The sequence below is a fragment of the Podarcis bocagei genome, assembly GCF_964188305.1.
Source record: "Podarcis bocagei genome assembly, chromosome: 1".
NCBI lineage: Eukaryota > Metazoa > Chordata > Lepidosauria > Squamata > Lacertidae > Podarcis > Podarcis bocagei.
The window spans coordinates 114484757-114500501 of NC_138125.1; the positions used below are offsets into that span (position 1 = coordinate 114484757).

Sequence of the window (15745 nt, forward strand, 5' to 3'; positions counted from 1 at the left end):
TAATACCCTGCCTTTCCTCAAGTAGCCCAAGGGTGCTGAAAACGTGTTTAAATAATTATTTTAAAAAAACAACTTGACATTTATTTTTTTAAAAAAACCGCCAAACATTAAAAGAAAAAGAAGAAAAATGCAATTACCCTATAAAAACATAAGGAAAACATTTTAAATCATTTCAATAAAGGAATGTTCATTTAGGGACCACCAGAATCCTTCCTATAAGTAAGGTTTTGACCATCTTTCGGCTGGCTGTTGGGAGATACAGCCCGAAAGGGGCGTCATCCCTAGTCCCAGCCAGGCAAATTTTCTGAGGAGGTTTTTAAATCTTGTTAGAAAACAACGCGCACAAATCCCACCGACTGGGCTCGATGGAACGTTTATTATTGATACCCCGCCTTTCCTCCAGGGAACTCCAGGCGGAATACCACTATTGCTCTCCCCACTTTTCTCCTTGCAAGAGCCCTGGGAGGTTGACTCGGCCGCCTGGCATTCTTAGGGGCCCAGGAAACCAGTTTGCTATATGCACCCTGCAGGCGCGCCTTGGCATCCCTAATTTGATCCGCCAAGCGTCGTTAACGAGAGCGCGGATCGCCTGCAGCACAAAAGCACGCACAGCCCTAGAAGCCCGGAGCATGCGCACAACAGGCTTCTTCGCGCGCCGCGCCGAGGAAGTTTGTCCCCATCCGGCGCCCGTCGGGGAGTTGCCAAGGAACGGCGCACGGACGCCGAGACGGGGCCCGGCGGTCACCATGGCGGCCACGGCGGACTCGCTGTGGGAGGACAGGGACGTCCGTTTCGACATCACCTCTCAGTGAGTGTTCTCGCGCGAACGGGGGCTCCCTTTCTCGCTGTGTCCCCCGCGCGGGCGGCCCAGTCGCGACAGGGAGTTCGCGACCCCGGCCTCGCTAAGTAGCCGTTGGCAAAGCGGCCGCTTCTTCCGGGCCTCGCGAGCCCGAGAGCGGAGAGCGCCGTTTCCTTCAAGCCTGTCAGCGCCATCTTGCGGGCGCCGAGGGTTCCGCCCTCGCCGTTAAAAATAAAACTCGGGATTCGCACACGCGTCTTTGGTTCCCTACGTTCTCTAGGGCGCGGCTCTTCTCGGGGCTCTTTTATTTCTTAAACGGGCTTCCTCAGGTCCCTGGACGCCAACGGCCTCTCCGCTCCTGAACACAAAAAAGTCGCGCTTGATATATGATTATATTATTATCTCAATATCAATATTATTTATTGAATTTATATACTTTCCCTACACCTTTAAAGCCCGTCCGAAGCATATTTGTTCCTCCCTAAAAGAATTATGGCGTCGTACTTTTCAGGAATTGCTGGGAATTGTAACTCTGTGAGTCTTAAAATTTACAGCGCCCAGGATTCTTTTGAAGGGGGGAGATGTGCTTAAAATGCGGTTTGTACGCAGCCTCCGGATTAGATCTGCGGGTTAGCTCTTCTCTCGTTCACACAACCACTGTCTCTCAGGCCCAGCCTACCTCACAGGGTTATTGTGAGGATGAGTGGGGCTGGGGGAGGGATTCGTTGGAAGAAGAAAGGGATAAAGAAGTGAAATCAAACTGGATAAACGGTCAAGGACAGTTATTAACTCTTTTCTTTGTATGGTCGTAATTTTTCGGAACGTATTTTGTATAGCCAACCATCTAGCTATAGATGGTTTTATTTATTCCTTCGCTGTGGCTTGTGGCTGACGCAAATGAAGATTTTTTTTAAAAAAACTGGATAAAGTGTAGCCTGTCGTTTTTTAAATTGATAATTGGTCAAATTGACAATCTAAACTGCAGCAATATCTCTTTCCATGGCTGATACTTAAGGAGAAAAAGGTGCCTCCGGCCTGGACAGAGCAGACAAGTACGTGATTTTAGACTTGTTTATACAGGTTATACTTTATACAAACTGTTTCACCAGGTCTGTAAATATGTACCATGTGCCTGTTGATGCAAGATGGCGTGAATTCGCTGCCATGAGATGTAGTGATGACTATAAGTGTTGGGACAAATTCATAGAGGATAAAAGAGTGGCTATGCTGGTCATGCTGGCTAGGAACTGACCATTGCTACTTGCCCAATGTGACCAATTGCAACTTCGTAAATAAGTCCAGAAAAAAATGCTAGCTTGCTGGGGGCAAGGAGATTGACTGAGGAAGGATAGAGAGCCCTACCCTCCTCCAGCAGCCCCTCTGTATATCTGTGATGGGCATGAAGGAGGGGTTTTTCCATCCTCTGCCAGCTTGCTTGGTTTCTGGCCTGTGCCTAGAGAAGGGACTGAGCACTTGGGCTGCTCATTCACCTTCATGGTATTCTGTGCACACACCTGTGTGTGATTCCTTGTCACTGGTGGCTACCAATGGATTATTTAAAAAACAAGATGGATTAATAGCACTTTAAAAAAATAAAAAGACAAACTTGTTTCTTTCAGAATGGAAACATCACACATTCCTCCATGCAGGGAAGTACTTTGATTGGAATCTACAGTTAAAACATTTGATTAACATTTTCAGTACTCATGGGAAGTAATGCAAAAAGCAGATAGGTGAATGTCATTGCACAACTCTGCCATTTCAATTAGTGTTTCATTTGGAAAGATGACTCTCTTTGGTTAGGGAGAAGACAAGTTTATTCCAAAGTCATTATAGATCTTGGATTTGTGTATGTGCATGGTGAGCATTATGGTCCCAAAATGTTTCATTGGGATATTACTGGTTTACCTAAATAAAAGAAAACCAAGTGCTGAAGCAGCAACTTAACATGCAATATTGTTATAGGCAAATGAAAATGAGACCAGGAGAAGTTCTCATTGACTGTTTGGATCCTATTGAAGATACCAAAGGAAACAATGGAGAGAAAGGTACAACATCTGGTTTCTATTGACCCTTTCTCCCTCTTTCTCAAGTGCTACCAGCACTCTATTCCAAGCTAAAAGTTTGCAGGTTCTTGTCAGGCAGTTTTTTGGAGGGTTATTTCCCACCTTCCACCCAGCGTTATTTTATTGTTTCACAAATGTGTGTTCTTCTGCATGCCTGGGGGATTCCCAACATATGTAGAAGCCATGACCTTATTTTTGGATTGCAGCATTTTGCTTCCCAAGTGATTGGCACTGGGCCACCTGAGTTTGCTATTATTAGAGATTACGATGATGTGTCAGTGCAGATGTCCAAGATCGCCATGTGTATTTATTTATTAATTATAAATATTTATAACTTGCCTTTATATCCCTTCCTTGTGATTTATGTAGTATCAGCTCCCTTTTGTCCCCTCCTGCAGATCTTAGATAGTATGTAGGTCCTGAAAGATTTTGACTTGGTTGCGGTAGTTTGCTTGCCCAATCTCTTTTTCTAATATAGTTGCAGTTCACTCATTTCTGCTTATTTTCTTGTACAGCAGATTTTAATGGGTTATTATTCTTGGAATTCTGCATAGGAAAATAGGAATCTGCCTTATACTGGCTCAGACCATTAGCCTATTGAGCATTGGCCTATTGCTGTTTACGGTAACTGGCTCTCTAACGTTTCAGTCAGGGTTCTCTCCCAGTGCTACCTGGAGTTGCTGGGAGTTGAACTTGGGACCTTCCAGATGCAAAGGAGGTGTTCTACCACTGAGCAATGACCCTACCCCAAATAGTAAACTCATTCTCTGAGTGGGAATCTTTATGTAGTCAAAATATCACCATCCATGCACAAGAGGTATCAGTAGGCTTGTGGAGATTGTTAGATTTGCAGTAGTACAAAAGCGTCACAAACTGAGCAAGCCAAGTGACCACAGAATCAAAAGCTGGCTCTTTGGGAGAAAAAAACCAAAAATGTGGTGGGGCTGGAATGGAGTATATTAAAGAAGGTCATGGCTGGCTGAAACCCAGGACAGGAGTGCTTCACGTTTTGTTGCACATCCCACTTGTTTGTTATATATATATATATATGACATTAATAAGTGGATGGGGGATACTGGGTGTAGAAGATCCTGACCCGAGTACATAGTATTAAGTAGGATAGCCTTTGAGTTTTCTGGCTGCCTAGTATTAGAATAATTTTGCGATAAATTATCTGGTGATCCCCCCCTTTTTTAAATTTCCAGGCAGACTTTTGGTAACAAACTTGAGAATTATTTGGCACTCCATTGTATTGCCTAGAGTCAACCTCTGTAAGTATCCCTTCCTTTGTTTCTATACCATTAAAAAAAATAACTGGTCAATCAAAAGCTTTTCTTCTTTACCTGGTACTGCTGCTGTTTCAAAGAGAGACATTTACATCCCAGTGTTAAGTGCATATGCTTGAAAGTAAGTCCCAATAGTTTCAGAGCTGTGAAACACCATTAGGATCAGAGTGGAAGGCTCTGGTTTTACTGTAACCTTCATCACTCTATTAACGTTATGTATACTATCTTTGTATTAGTACTTAGAATTGACATAATTATTCCCGTGTAAACAATGCATTGGTAAATGTTCTCAAAACATTCTGGAAAATACTGAAAATTCTAACTCTCCTTAGGTATATCTGGCATTCTTGAAAATAAGAAAGCCTTGCAGACTTTGCATTGTCCCTTACCAACTCACACTGCAATTGTCTATTTTCTTTGTGGGGAGCACACAGTGTTTCATACTTCCTAAGGTCACTTCATATAAAAAGCGTTGTGATTCAGCATATGACTCATCACACTACTAACTTTAAATGTTGGACAACTTTCAGACTGATACAATATTAAAAAATTATAAATAAGGATGACATACTGTGGCCAGTCTCCTTTCAGGTCCAGTGTGCTGGCAACCAGAAACTTGGTTTGCCCTTTACTGGGTTATAAAACTAGGTGGGCAGAAATTTTTCAGGCTGTTCTTATTTGTTCATGCTCTTTATCAAGGGCATGTCAGCTTAGCTCTTAAGCTGTTTTTCCACAGTATATCTAGTCTAGTAAGATACAGTTACCTGGTAACAAATAGTATTCTTCAAAGTGATGTTAATTCTGTTCATATAAATAGCATTTGTGGTAGCTTAGCTTTTTGTAAACATGTAGTTAATTGTGGACAAATGTGGGTTGGGACCTGAGACCATGGATAGACTTAGCTTGGGGGGGGGTAGGTCTGCACCATACATCTCTTATATAAGAAAACTCTGACACCAGGATTAACTATCCTCTGGCAGCAGCCACTACATCAAGCTTCAAGAAGTCCACTCTTAACAGTGTGCTCAGATACTTTGGCACTTCTTCTTCTTGAACTTTTCCACTGCCGACTGGTCATTGAAAGGACTTGAAACTAAGCTCTTGCACCTGAGATTGCTTATTTTTTCCTCCTTCCTGATCTATTTTCTTTTTGTGTCATGTCTTTTTGGATTGTTACCCTGAGGGAAGGAACTGTCTTTGTATGTGTGTTTGTGTGTGTGTTGTAAGGTTTTTCAATTGAAAAGTAAAATAAAAGTTTTGGAGATAAACAACTATGCACGTGTCTTCTCAAAAGCAAGCAATGCTGTGGGGTTCCTGGAAAATTTCTTACGCCCTACAGCAGGGTGACCCAACTTTGCTTTCCAATTGGGTCCAAAGAGTACTTTGACATAGAATCTGCAGGCTCCACACTGCCTTGTTGCACCCAGGGGAATAGGAGCGAGGCCAAAATTTTATGTCCCCTGGCTTTGGGAAGGCAGCACAAGGACTGTGGGGGGCCCATCGAATGTTGCTGAGGGCCACCAAAAAGGCATTGAGGGCCACGTGTGCCCCTTGGGCCACGTGTTGGACCACCCTGCCCTAGACAGTGATTAGCCTGCTTTTTTTACTTGTATTTAGTAAACAAAAACAAAAAATACTGAAGGTGCCAAACTTGGCTAAAACTGTTTTGGCATCTGTTCATTGTTACTATGAAACAGAAAATGTTCCATGGAAAAATAAGCACTGGAAAAATTGCAGCCTCTGGTTATTGGAAGCAAGTCTCATTAGACTGCAGTGGTATAAACAATTACCTGGGAGTAGGTTTAGTTTAATTTAGTCGGGTTTACCTGTGAATCAATTTACTATTATAGTAGCAGCACGTATTCCTGCAACTACAGTTAGTACATAGCTGTCACACAGTGATTTCATTGGGAGGAATTCAATTTAATGGTGGGCTCTTCTGATCATTCCTTCAGAGCAAGCATCTCTGCTTGCCAGATTGAAATACCTCCCTCTCCTTCCCCTTTGTGCTGTTCTGAGATTTCTCCTGATCCTCCAGAGCAGATTTGGGGGAGGTGGGGTGGAGAGGGAGGAAGACCTGTTGTTCTAGCGGGAACCCTTGTATTGGAATCAACTAGCACACCGGGTTAAGTTTAATTTGGGCAATTTTCTATTCCAGACAACAATATATACCAGACAGATATCTGGAGATATTAAATGACATCTTTAACAATACTGTTTTTGTTTTCCCTGATTCCTTAGCTGTTGGCTACAATTGTTTTGTAAGCACAACAACAAGAACTGCTAACTCGGTGAGTTTACGAAACAAATTTTGAATTAGAGCGTATTTTGAAATATATAACGTGCTCTCGTCAAATGACATGATTTTCCAGTTCTTCTAAAAAACATTTAATTGTCAGCAAGTCTTATGCATTTCAAAAGCAACAAAAAGCCTTGTGACACCTTAAGGGCTAATGACTTTATTATGGTATAAACCTTTGGACAAAAGTCTACTTCATTAGCTCCTTCATCGCCAGCTAAGTTGGCAGAATGTGTGTAGAGAGAGAAAATGTGTAAGCAGTAAAGTCGGAGAGAAATGAAATGCAGAAAAATACAGACTACAACATTTAAAGCTTAGGGGTTGTATTCAGCTAAGTCATATTCAGAGTGACCAGTTGATTTCAGTGGGTGTCCCCTGAATTTGACTTAGATAGATACAACTATGTCTACAAAATAAGTATATGCAGAATAAGTAAAGTGAACATTCACAAAGTAGTGTTGAGTGTAACATAGATATCCTGGCACTGGTAAGTTAATTAATACTTGTAGTGGTAAAAGACAAGCAGTTCCAAACAAACCCCAATTAATTACTTAATTAATACTAGTAGTGGTATAAAAACCCTTTAATCTCGATTAGGGTAATAAATTCCTGAATCTAATAAAGTGGACTCTACTATGCAAAAGCTTGTAGCAATTGATTAGTTTTTAAAGTGTGAGAAGACACTTTTGCTGCAACAGACTAACATGGCTACCACCCTGGAAATTGTTACTGGTTTCCGATTATACTGAGAATACATAAACATTAAGATTGTTAATTTCTTTTGGAAACTGCAGTACTAATATACTAAATCTTATAAATCTTTTCTCTTACAGAAATTAAGAGGCCAGACAGAAGCACTTTATATACTAACCAAATGTAACAATACACGTTTTGAATTCATATTTACAAATGTGGTTCCTGGAAGCCCCAGACTTTTTGCCTCTGTTATTGCTGTGCACAGGTACTTGAGCTTTTTTTATTTTAAAAAGTGTTAGTCTTGCACAGAAGCAGGAAATGCTTGCTGAAGCACAATCCTAATGAAGTTAGTTGGTTTAGTTGCATATGCCATATAATCAATAAATTTTAGAATGAAAGTTTTGCATATATTTTGTTCAGTGAGGAAATGGTAATGATTTGGGATTGGCATGCATATGTATGCAAATACACAGAGCAACCCTTATATTTCAAGATAAGAATATTCTCAGGATGGGCAGATAAATGGCTTTTTAGGATAAAGGATCTTATTGAGGAAGGGCATCCCATTGTGGAGGTTTCCCTTCAAGCTAAACTCAAGAATCTCTGGCATAATTACTTCCATGTTGCTCAAGTTAGAGGAGGCAAATTGGTTAGGTGAGGAGTATAAATATTTCTCCCCCATTTTTATCATTGTTTGAAACCGTGTTTTATTATTCCTAGAGCTTATGAAACTTCAAAAATGTACCGTGAGCTTAAGCTGAGATGTGCATTAATTCAAAACAAGCAGTTGAGATTGTTACCCAAAGAACAAGTATATGACAAAATAAATGGTGTCTGGAATTTATCTAGTGATCAGGTACAGTGTGATATATTCATAAACTGAAATTAATAATGTGATTTTTTTAAAGCCTTTCCTGCAAAATCTGTCAAAGAAGTTCTGTAACCACCTTGTAAAACCGACTACTTGAAAAATACATGGCATTGAGGTTCAGCAGAATATTCTTAGCTCTTTAATATTTATGTGCAAGTTCTGTCATATTACTTGAATTTCATAAGGCTGTTTCCCGAGAACCGTGAGTGGAAGTGAGGAGACTGGGTTCTGCCCAGTTTCAATCAGTCCACCCATCTTCCAGAGTTCTCTGTATCCCACCCCACCCCATTTCAGAGGGTCCCTGTTCCTGAGGGGAAACATTTAAAAGGCCACTGCAGAAGGTGGGAAGGTCACTTCCACAAGTTTCCTTTGTCTTGCATTTCTCAAGATGCAACCCATATTCATTTGGCATGTGAAACAGAGTGACTATTTTAGTGTGTGAAAATAGACAGAAAAGCAATATTGCAGAGCAAAAAGTTATTTTTGTATACTGCTATTTTAACTTTGGCATATGTTTCTTGCATGCCATTGAACTCAAACGGTATATTATTTTGAGTCCTGTAGATGCAATGGAAAGCTTCTTATACTGTACTATGGTTCAACCCTGGTTTGCTGCAGTAAGGGTTTCACCAATGGATATTGTATTTAAATGTGAGTTTTAGTAAATAAAAAACGTGATTCTCTTTACATTTTAAATACAGAGGGACCTAATATAGTGTTATAGAAGACTAGTACCAACTAATTATAATTTTTCTCTTTCCTAGGGAAATCTGGGTACCTTTTTTGTTACAAATGTAAGAGTAGTTTGGCATGCTAATATGAATGACAGCTTTAATGTCAGTATCCCATATCTACAAATTGTAAGTACAATAACAGCACAATATTTTTGCCTAAATATTAATATGGGTTACCTTATTTTAATTGTTGTATATATAATTTTCAAAGAAATACTATGGAATTTTTGGCAAGTGTCAATGGATATTAATATATACTTGACCAAGCTGATAAATCTTAGAAGTACATAGAGTCAGCCTGCAACTTGCATGGGGGGTTACATTTCAGGGATTGTGCCTAAAGCCAAAATTGTGTATGATCAAAACACATAGGGTTCAATGGCGGGTGGGATTGCCAAAGTCTCTTTTTCCCAGATGCCCACCCCCTTTTTAGTTTTAATTTTTAAATTTGCAAAGCACATAGAGCTGAATGTGCACAAGTTAAATGTGCATAAGTTGTGGGTTTACAGTATGTATTTCCTCTGGTGGTTGAAATGAATAGTGTTTTAGCTGGATGATGGTGGAAGGGGTACATTGTCTTTGGTGTTAGAGACTTATCCTGGATAAGTTTGCTGTGACATGCATTATCTAATATTTCCTTATCAGGCAGTCCTTATGCAGAAATACACTGATGGACAAAACTTTGTGTTTGGTCAGCTTTTAGGCTCATAGAGAGAAAATGGAGGATATTCCACCTCCAAAATCTATAGTCAGATTCACATACGTCTTTGCATCAGGCCAATAGCATTTCCTCTGTACTGAGGAATTCAGCTCATAGCTCACACTCTTTACCACTATGGTGCACTAGTTTTTTTAAACATTGGTCAGTTTATATTGTTTCCATGGTATTTCGCCAGTGCTTCTAGCTGAGCATTATAGTTGTTTTTTGTCAGAGGCATATGAACAGAATTCTTATCAAAGTTTCCAGATAAGATATTTTCCAACTTTTCAATGTTCTCAGTGTTCTTCTCCACTAAAAATTCATGTGCGTTTATAATTACAAGTGACTGGAAAGAGAGTAATTTATGGAGTCAGTGTCAGTAATTTCAGTTAATTCTATTAAGGAGTCATATTTCAGTCATTCTTTTTAACAGACAATTTTTGTTTGTTTTTTCTTTTCAACCAGCGTTCAGTAAAGATCAGAGACTCAAAATTTGGCTTGGCACTTGTCATTGAGAGTTCTCAGGCGGTAAGAACTCAGTATATTGTACTTCCTTCAGTTTTTTAATCATTCCATACAAAACTTCATTAAGACATTTCTAAAACATCTTCATTCAAGCACCTATACTTGGTGGTATTTATTCCTGAGGAAGTTGCTGCTTTGATTAGGATGTCATGGTAGTATGATCTTTTCAATCTGTAGAGCTTAGTTATGAGTTCACAGAATAATGACTATGATAAATGAGCACCAGGTGACTAATCAAATCTCTGAATGAGACACCAGCATATCAGCTTGGTCACTTGCTATTTTTGAGTGCTGTGCCCCTGTAAAAGTTTAGAGTCTTGAAATGATTTGCTCCTTAGTAGTTCTTGGGAGTAGAACTGTTTGTGAATAAATAGATTCAGAAACGCAATTATGAATGTGTCATTGCTGATTACTTTCCACATGGCACAGTTGAGATTAGTACTTAAAAATAGCTTTCAACCTGGAATTGTTCCGTTATTTTTGTAACACTATATTTACAATTATAGCCATTCATAAAAATATGGTGACTAATAATGAACATGTAACGCACTGCAAAGCCCCGCTAATTGCTATATTTATTTAATATACATGTTGTATTGCTTCAATATATCTGAATGGTTTAAATACTTGAGCATGATTGATAATGCTTTGCCTCATCTTCCTAATAAAACTGTGGCTTATCGTTGATACAGTGTAACATTTTGTGGCACAATTTCAGCCAAAAGGGTTTTACTGAATTTGGGTCATCATACTGTGGGATAACAATTGGATATGTTTTGTTTCAACATATACTCTCTTATAGACTGGTGGTTATGTGCTTGGATTTAAGATTGACCCAGTGGAAAAACTAGAGGGAACAGCAAAAGAAATAAAATCATTGCATCAAGTCTTTTCAGTTAATCCTATATTTGGCGTAGATTACGAAATGGAAGAAAAGGTATTCCTATTTTAAAAATACGATTTATAGAAATTAAACTAGCTACTATTTACTTAACAAGGTTTACTTAACAAGATTTAAAGATTAGATTTTAAATCTTTCATTTATTAATTTTCAGCCTCAGCAGCTAGAAGATCTGACTGTGGAACAAATACAGGATGATGTAGAGATTGAGGCAGATGAGCAGACAGATGCTTTTGTGGTAAGGTTCTACAGAAAAATAATAATCCTCTGTTGATTTACCTCAAATTATCTAGTCCTGTGCATACTTTGACCCCCCCTGAACTCTGTGACGCAATTCACACATCACCATAAATCACAGTTAATGGCTTACTGTAAATGCTGCCTGATCACTTCCACTTCACTCCTGCTCTAGTGTGTATGGGATGATCAAGCGGCAAAGCTTGGCTTCTCTCCCTGACAAACCATAATTGACAAGCCAAGAAAAAACCATGATCCCCATTTCAGATATCACGGTAAACCTTGTGGCTTGATCCTCCCACTTGCATTATGGGAGAGAGACGTGGAAGTGATTGGACAGCATTTATGATAAGCCGTGACTTACCGTATTTTTCGCCCTATAAGACGCACTTTTTCCCCTCCAAAAATGAAGGGGAAATGTGGGTGCGTCTTATGGGGCGAATGCAGGCTTTCGCTGAAGCCTGGAGAGCGAGAGCGGTAGGTGCGCACCGACCCCTCTCGCTCTCCAGGCTTCGCGGACCTCTCCTCAAGCAGCGGGAACGTTCCCACTGCTTGGGGAGAGTTGCCGGCATCCCAAAGCCTGCAAGCGCTGATCCCAGCACGCGCAGGCTTCGCGGATCTCTCCCCAAGCAGCGGGAACGTTCCCACTGCTTGGGGAGAGTTGCAGGCATCCCGAAGCCTGCCCGCGCTGATCCCAGCACGTGCAGGCTTCGCGGATCTCTCCCCAAGCAGCGGGAACGTTCCCACTGCTTGGGGAGAGTTGCCGGCATCCCGAAGCCTGCAAGCGCTGATCCCAGCACGTGCAGGCTTCGCGGATCTCTCCCCAAGCAGCGGGAACGTTCCCACTGCTTGGGGAGAGTTGCAGGCATCCCGAAGCCTGCGCGCGCTGATCCCAGCACGCGCAGGCTTCGCGGATCTCTCCCCAAGCAGCGGGAACGTTCCCACTGCTTGGGGAGAGTTGCAGGCATCCCGAAGCATGCGCGCGCTGATCCCAGCACGCGCAGGCTTCGCGGATCTCTCCCCAAGCAGCGGGAACGTTCCCACTGCTTGGGGAGAGTTGCAGGCATCCCGAAGCCTGCAAGCGCTGATCCCAGCACGCGCAGGCTTCGCGGATCTCTCCCCAAGCAGCGGGAACGTTCCCACTGCTTGGGGAGAGTTGCAGGCATCCCGAAGCCTGCCCGCGCTGATCCCAGCACGTGCAGGCTTCGCGGATCTCTCCCCAAGCAGCGGGAACGTTCCCACTGCTTGGGGAGAGTTGCAGGCATCCCGAAGCCTGCAAGTGCTGATCCCAGCACGTGCAGGCTTCGCGGATCTCTCCTCAAGCAGCGGGAACCACCGCTGGGCTCCCACGGCTTGCAGAGAGCTGCCTGTTTGGGGGCTGGGGTCGGGGGAAGCTCGGGCTGCCCCAGCCCCGCGCCTGGGGGGGAAATAATTTTTTCCCTTTATTTCCCCCCCAAAAAACTAGGTGCGTCTTATGGGCCGGAGCGTCTTATGGGGCGCAAAATACGGTATGGCTTACTGTGACTGGCCCAGCATAGCTTCCTTCTGACCTACAGGGTCAGGGTGCGCATCGCTTAATGTTTCTGATCCTATGGGAAGATTACAAAGCTTTGTGGAATGCATCCAAATATGCCTAGTGCAAGCACAGAGGGACTTCTGCTTGTGAAAGGCAGCCCCACCAAATTGGTTCCTGTGCTTCCAAAGCCCCTGTACTCAATCCCACATTGGAGGAAGGGAAAGGAGAATGTTATCCGCTTTGAGACTCCTTCGGGTAGTGATAAAGCAGGATATCAAATCTAAACTCCTCCTCTTCTTCATTCAGAGGGTCCCTTGACACTTGGGAGCAGGTGGTTTTTGGGTAATGGAGGACTAGAGCGGGGTGGGTGGGTGGGGGGAATGGCCAGGAAAGCCCCACTGCATTGAGTTCCATTCATCTCTGTGTCCAACCCTATATTTCACAGAGAAATTCTTGGTCGTGAAGAATGGAAGACTACCTGCAGTAGGTTATATCTTGCTCACCTGCATGTTTCATACTCATTTGAGTTTGTGATTAAACAGAGTGCCTCCATTTCAGCTGGCAATCCCTTTGAAGCTATGCTGTTCTTGTGGTCCAGCTGCATGAAGTGATAAGAATACACATGATTATTTTTTGCCCTGTAAAAGACAAACAAAATAAAACTTCTGAGGTCCTTTAAAAGTCACCTTAATTCCAGAGACCCTTGGGAGCAGGAAGGGGAAATCCTGTAGCACAGGCAGAAGTCCCTTGCACAGTATAGTGAGCACCTGTGACAATACATCTATTACAATCACACTGGATTTTTCAAAGATCAAAATGCTATCACATATCTTCTACCTCTTCAGTATGCCTTCAAATATCTGGTGAGTTGCTAAGCACCTTTGGGTTCCTTACTTCATTAAGGAAAGAAATGTGAATAACTTTCTCATATGAATATTTCACTCTTTGTTTGACAGTCACCAAAGATGACACTAGAACACATTTCTTAAGAGTGTTAATGCTGTTGAAATAATCAACAGTCCTGACTTCTGTTTCAGTGTGGTGTATCAAAATGAAAAAAGCTGTTTTAATTACTGCTCACAATTGCTGTAGGTTATGTATGATCAAAGCATTTCCTTTGTGTTTAAACAAGCTGGCAGAAAACTGGCAGTTGAAAACTGGCAGGAAAAAATACTTTGTTTAATACTATATTTTATAAATCTGTCAGGGTGAAGAGATTTTTCTTTTATTTGATAGAGTGTAAAATGGAGTTACTCATACTGAATAAGGGGGAAATGAAACAAAATGGCAGAACATGGTTTTAATAACCACTTCAGATATAACAGATAATTAGGTAATTAGATCCAAAAGTATTTAATTGAACTGAGTTACTTGATGTCTGTGTTTGAATTAACAAATGTTCAATTCTTAGGCTGCAGTACTATCCAGTTACCTGGGAATAAGCCCCATAGAACTCAGTGGGGCTTCTCAGTAGGCATACACAAGGTTGTGCTGTTTATAATTAAAATATTTAAGATGATATATAATGTTAATTGTAGGCCCACTGATTTCAGTGGGTCTGCTTTGAGTATGACTAACATTACATAGCACCCTTAGACAACTACTTTTTAAGGTTTTGAATTTTTTTTTACTTTTCTGTTGTAGGCTTATTTTGCTGATGGAAATAAGGTAAGGTTTCATATTTTTTTGTGAAAACTTAATATTGTGTGTTAGTTCCTAATGGCCTAATTGATTATACAGTATTAACCTTCGTTTTCTTTCATTTCCTCTCTTCCTCATTTCCTGAAAAAAAGCAACAGGACCGTGAGCCTGTTTTTTCTGAAGAGTTGGGGCTCGCCATAGAAAAACTAAAAGATGGCTTCACACTGCAAGGACTCTGGGAAGTAATGGGTTGACATTATTTTAAAGCAACATTTAATTAATCTGTTTAGTCTCTAAAAGTCATGTATTGAAAAAGCTACAGCTCCCTGTTTTATAGAGATGATTATATTTACAAGAAAACTATTACAAGAAGGAAGAGGTAATGATGTACAGTATAGTTGTCATGTTATAATAAAATATATTTGATTATATATTCATGGAATGTACAGTTTTGTAAAAGTATACAGTGCTTTCAGTGGTTACATTTAAAATTATTTAAAAATATTTGATTATTTAGAATATGTGTTGGTCTCATATGAGTGTAAATAAAAATATTTTTAAGGAAATAACATGAGATAATACGTGGTATTTCTGAATTTCCAACTATGACCCAGTCATTAAATCTTACTCTTACTTCATTCCACCAATATACTGCACATTCCATTACCCTGGATGTATGCTAAGAAATGAAGTTTACTTGCATGAATTCTACTGGTTGCTGTGACAAATGTTGAATTTGTCTTGTCATTGTACCTTTTTATCTGTTCAATATTTATTTCCATTTTACATACTAGCTATTACCGACTACTGATTTGGTGCACACTGACCACACCATTTGTGATTCTGCCTTGCCAGTAACATCACACCTGGGGATTCCACTGAATTCCACCTGGGAATTCCACTAAATAAAGCTTCACAGTGATAAATTCCACCCATTGTCTTCAAGTGAGTCCCAAACAGAATGACATGTGTGTGTGTGCACATGTAAAATTGCATAATACTATAATTCATCAAAAATTTCATTCCAGCTTTGTTTTTGTCAAATTTGTTTACCTGTAGGAGTATCACAACATAATTTTTCCATGCAGTGAACTAACAGTATGCTGCATGGAAAAATAAATGTCAGTTATTGTTTGAGAGAGGCAGCTGCTAAATTTTCACGAGACCATACCATGCACAGAATTTCTGTAAATGGAAAAATGTCAAATGACTTGTTCATCCAGCTGTTATTTTAGCAGCTGATCTGTTGAGTATACATTGAGAAAAAACCCAGTTAATCTTTCCTAAATAAGTATGTAGGGCTAGCTCCAGATTTAAGAGTGTAATCCTATGTCTACTCAGAAGTAAGTTCTGTCGAATTCTGAGGTTTACTGTCAGGTAGGTGGAGTCAGGAAGGCAGCCTAAGTTACACTTTAGGTCCCATTGGAATCACTGAAATTTCAGTTACTCATGACTAAATTTTTCACTTCCTTTT

The 15745-nt window shown here is 40.8% G+C and overlaps 1 protein-coding gene across 4 annotated transcripts; it reads left to right on the forward strand.

Annotated features, from left to right (window-relative positions):
• The first annotated feature begins 666 nt into the window (after nt 1-666).
• BBS5 (Bardet-Biedl syndrome 5) lies at nt 667-14840 on the forward strand. Of its 4 annotated transcripts, none has more exons than XM_081181026.1 (12): nt 667-808; nt 2765-2847; nt 4071-4136; nt 6393-6442; nt 7284-7411; nt 7867-8002; nt 8782-8877; nt 9917-9979; nt 10779-10913; nt 11032-11115; nt 14275-14298; nt 14424-14840. In XM_081181026.1, exons 1-12 carry the CDS (start codon nt 747-749, stop codon nt 14523-14525), a joined length of 1029 nt encoding a protein of 342 aa, XP_081037152.1. In that variant the 5' UTR covers nt 667-746; the 3' UTR covers nt 14526-14840. The 4 variants fall into 4 exon arrangements, with proteins under 4 accessions (XP_081037152.1, XP_081037153.1, XP_081037154.1 ...); XM_081181028.1 differs by lacking the exon at nt 667-808 and adding an exon at nt 930-1183; XM_081181029.1 differs by lacking the exon at nt 667-808 and adding an exon at nt 1352-1851.
• The last annotated feature ends 905 nt before the right edge of the window (nt 14841-15745 follow it).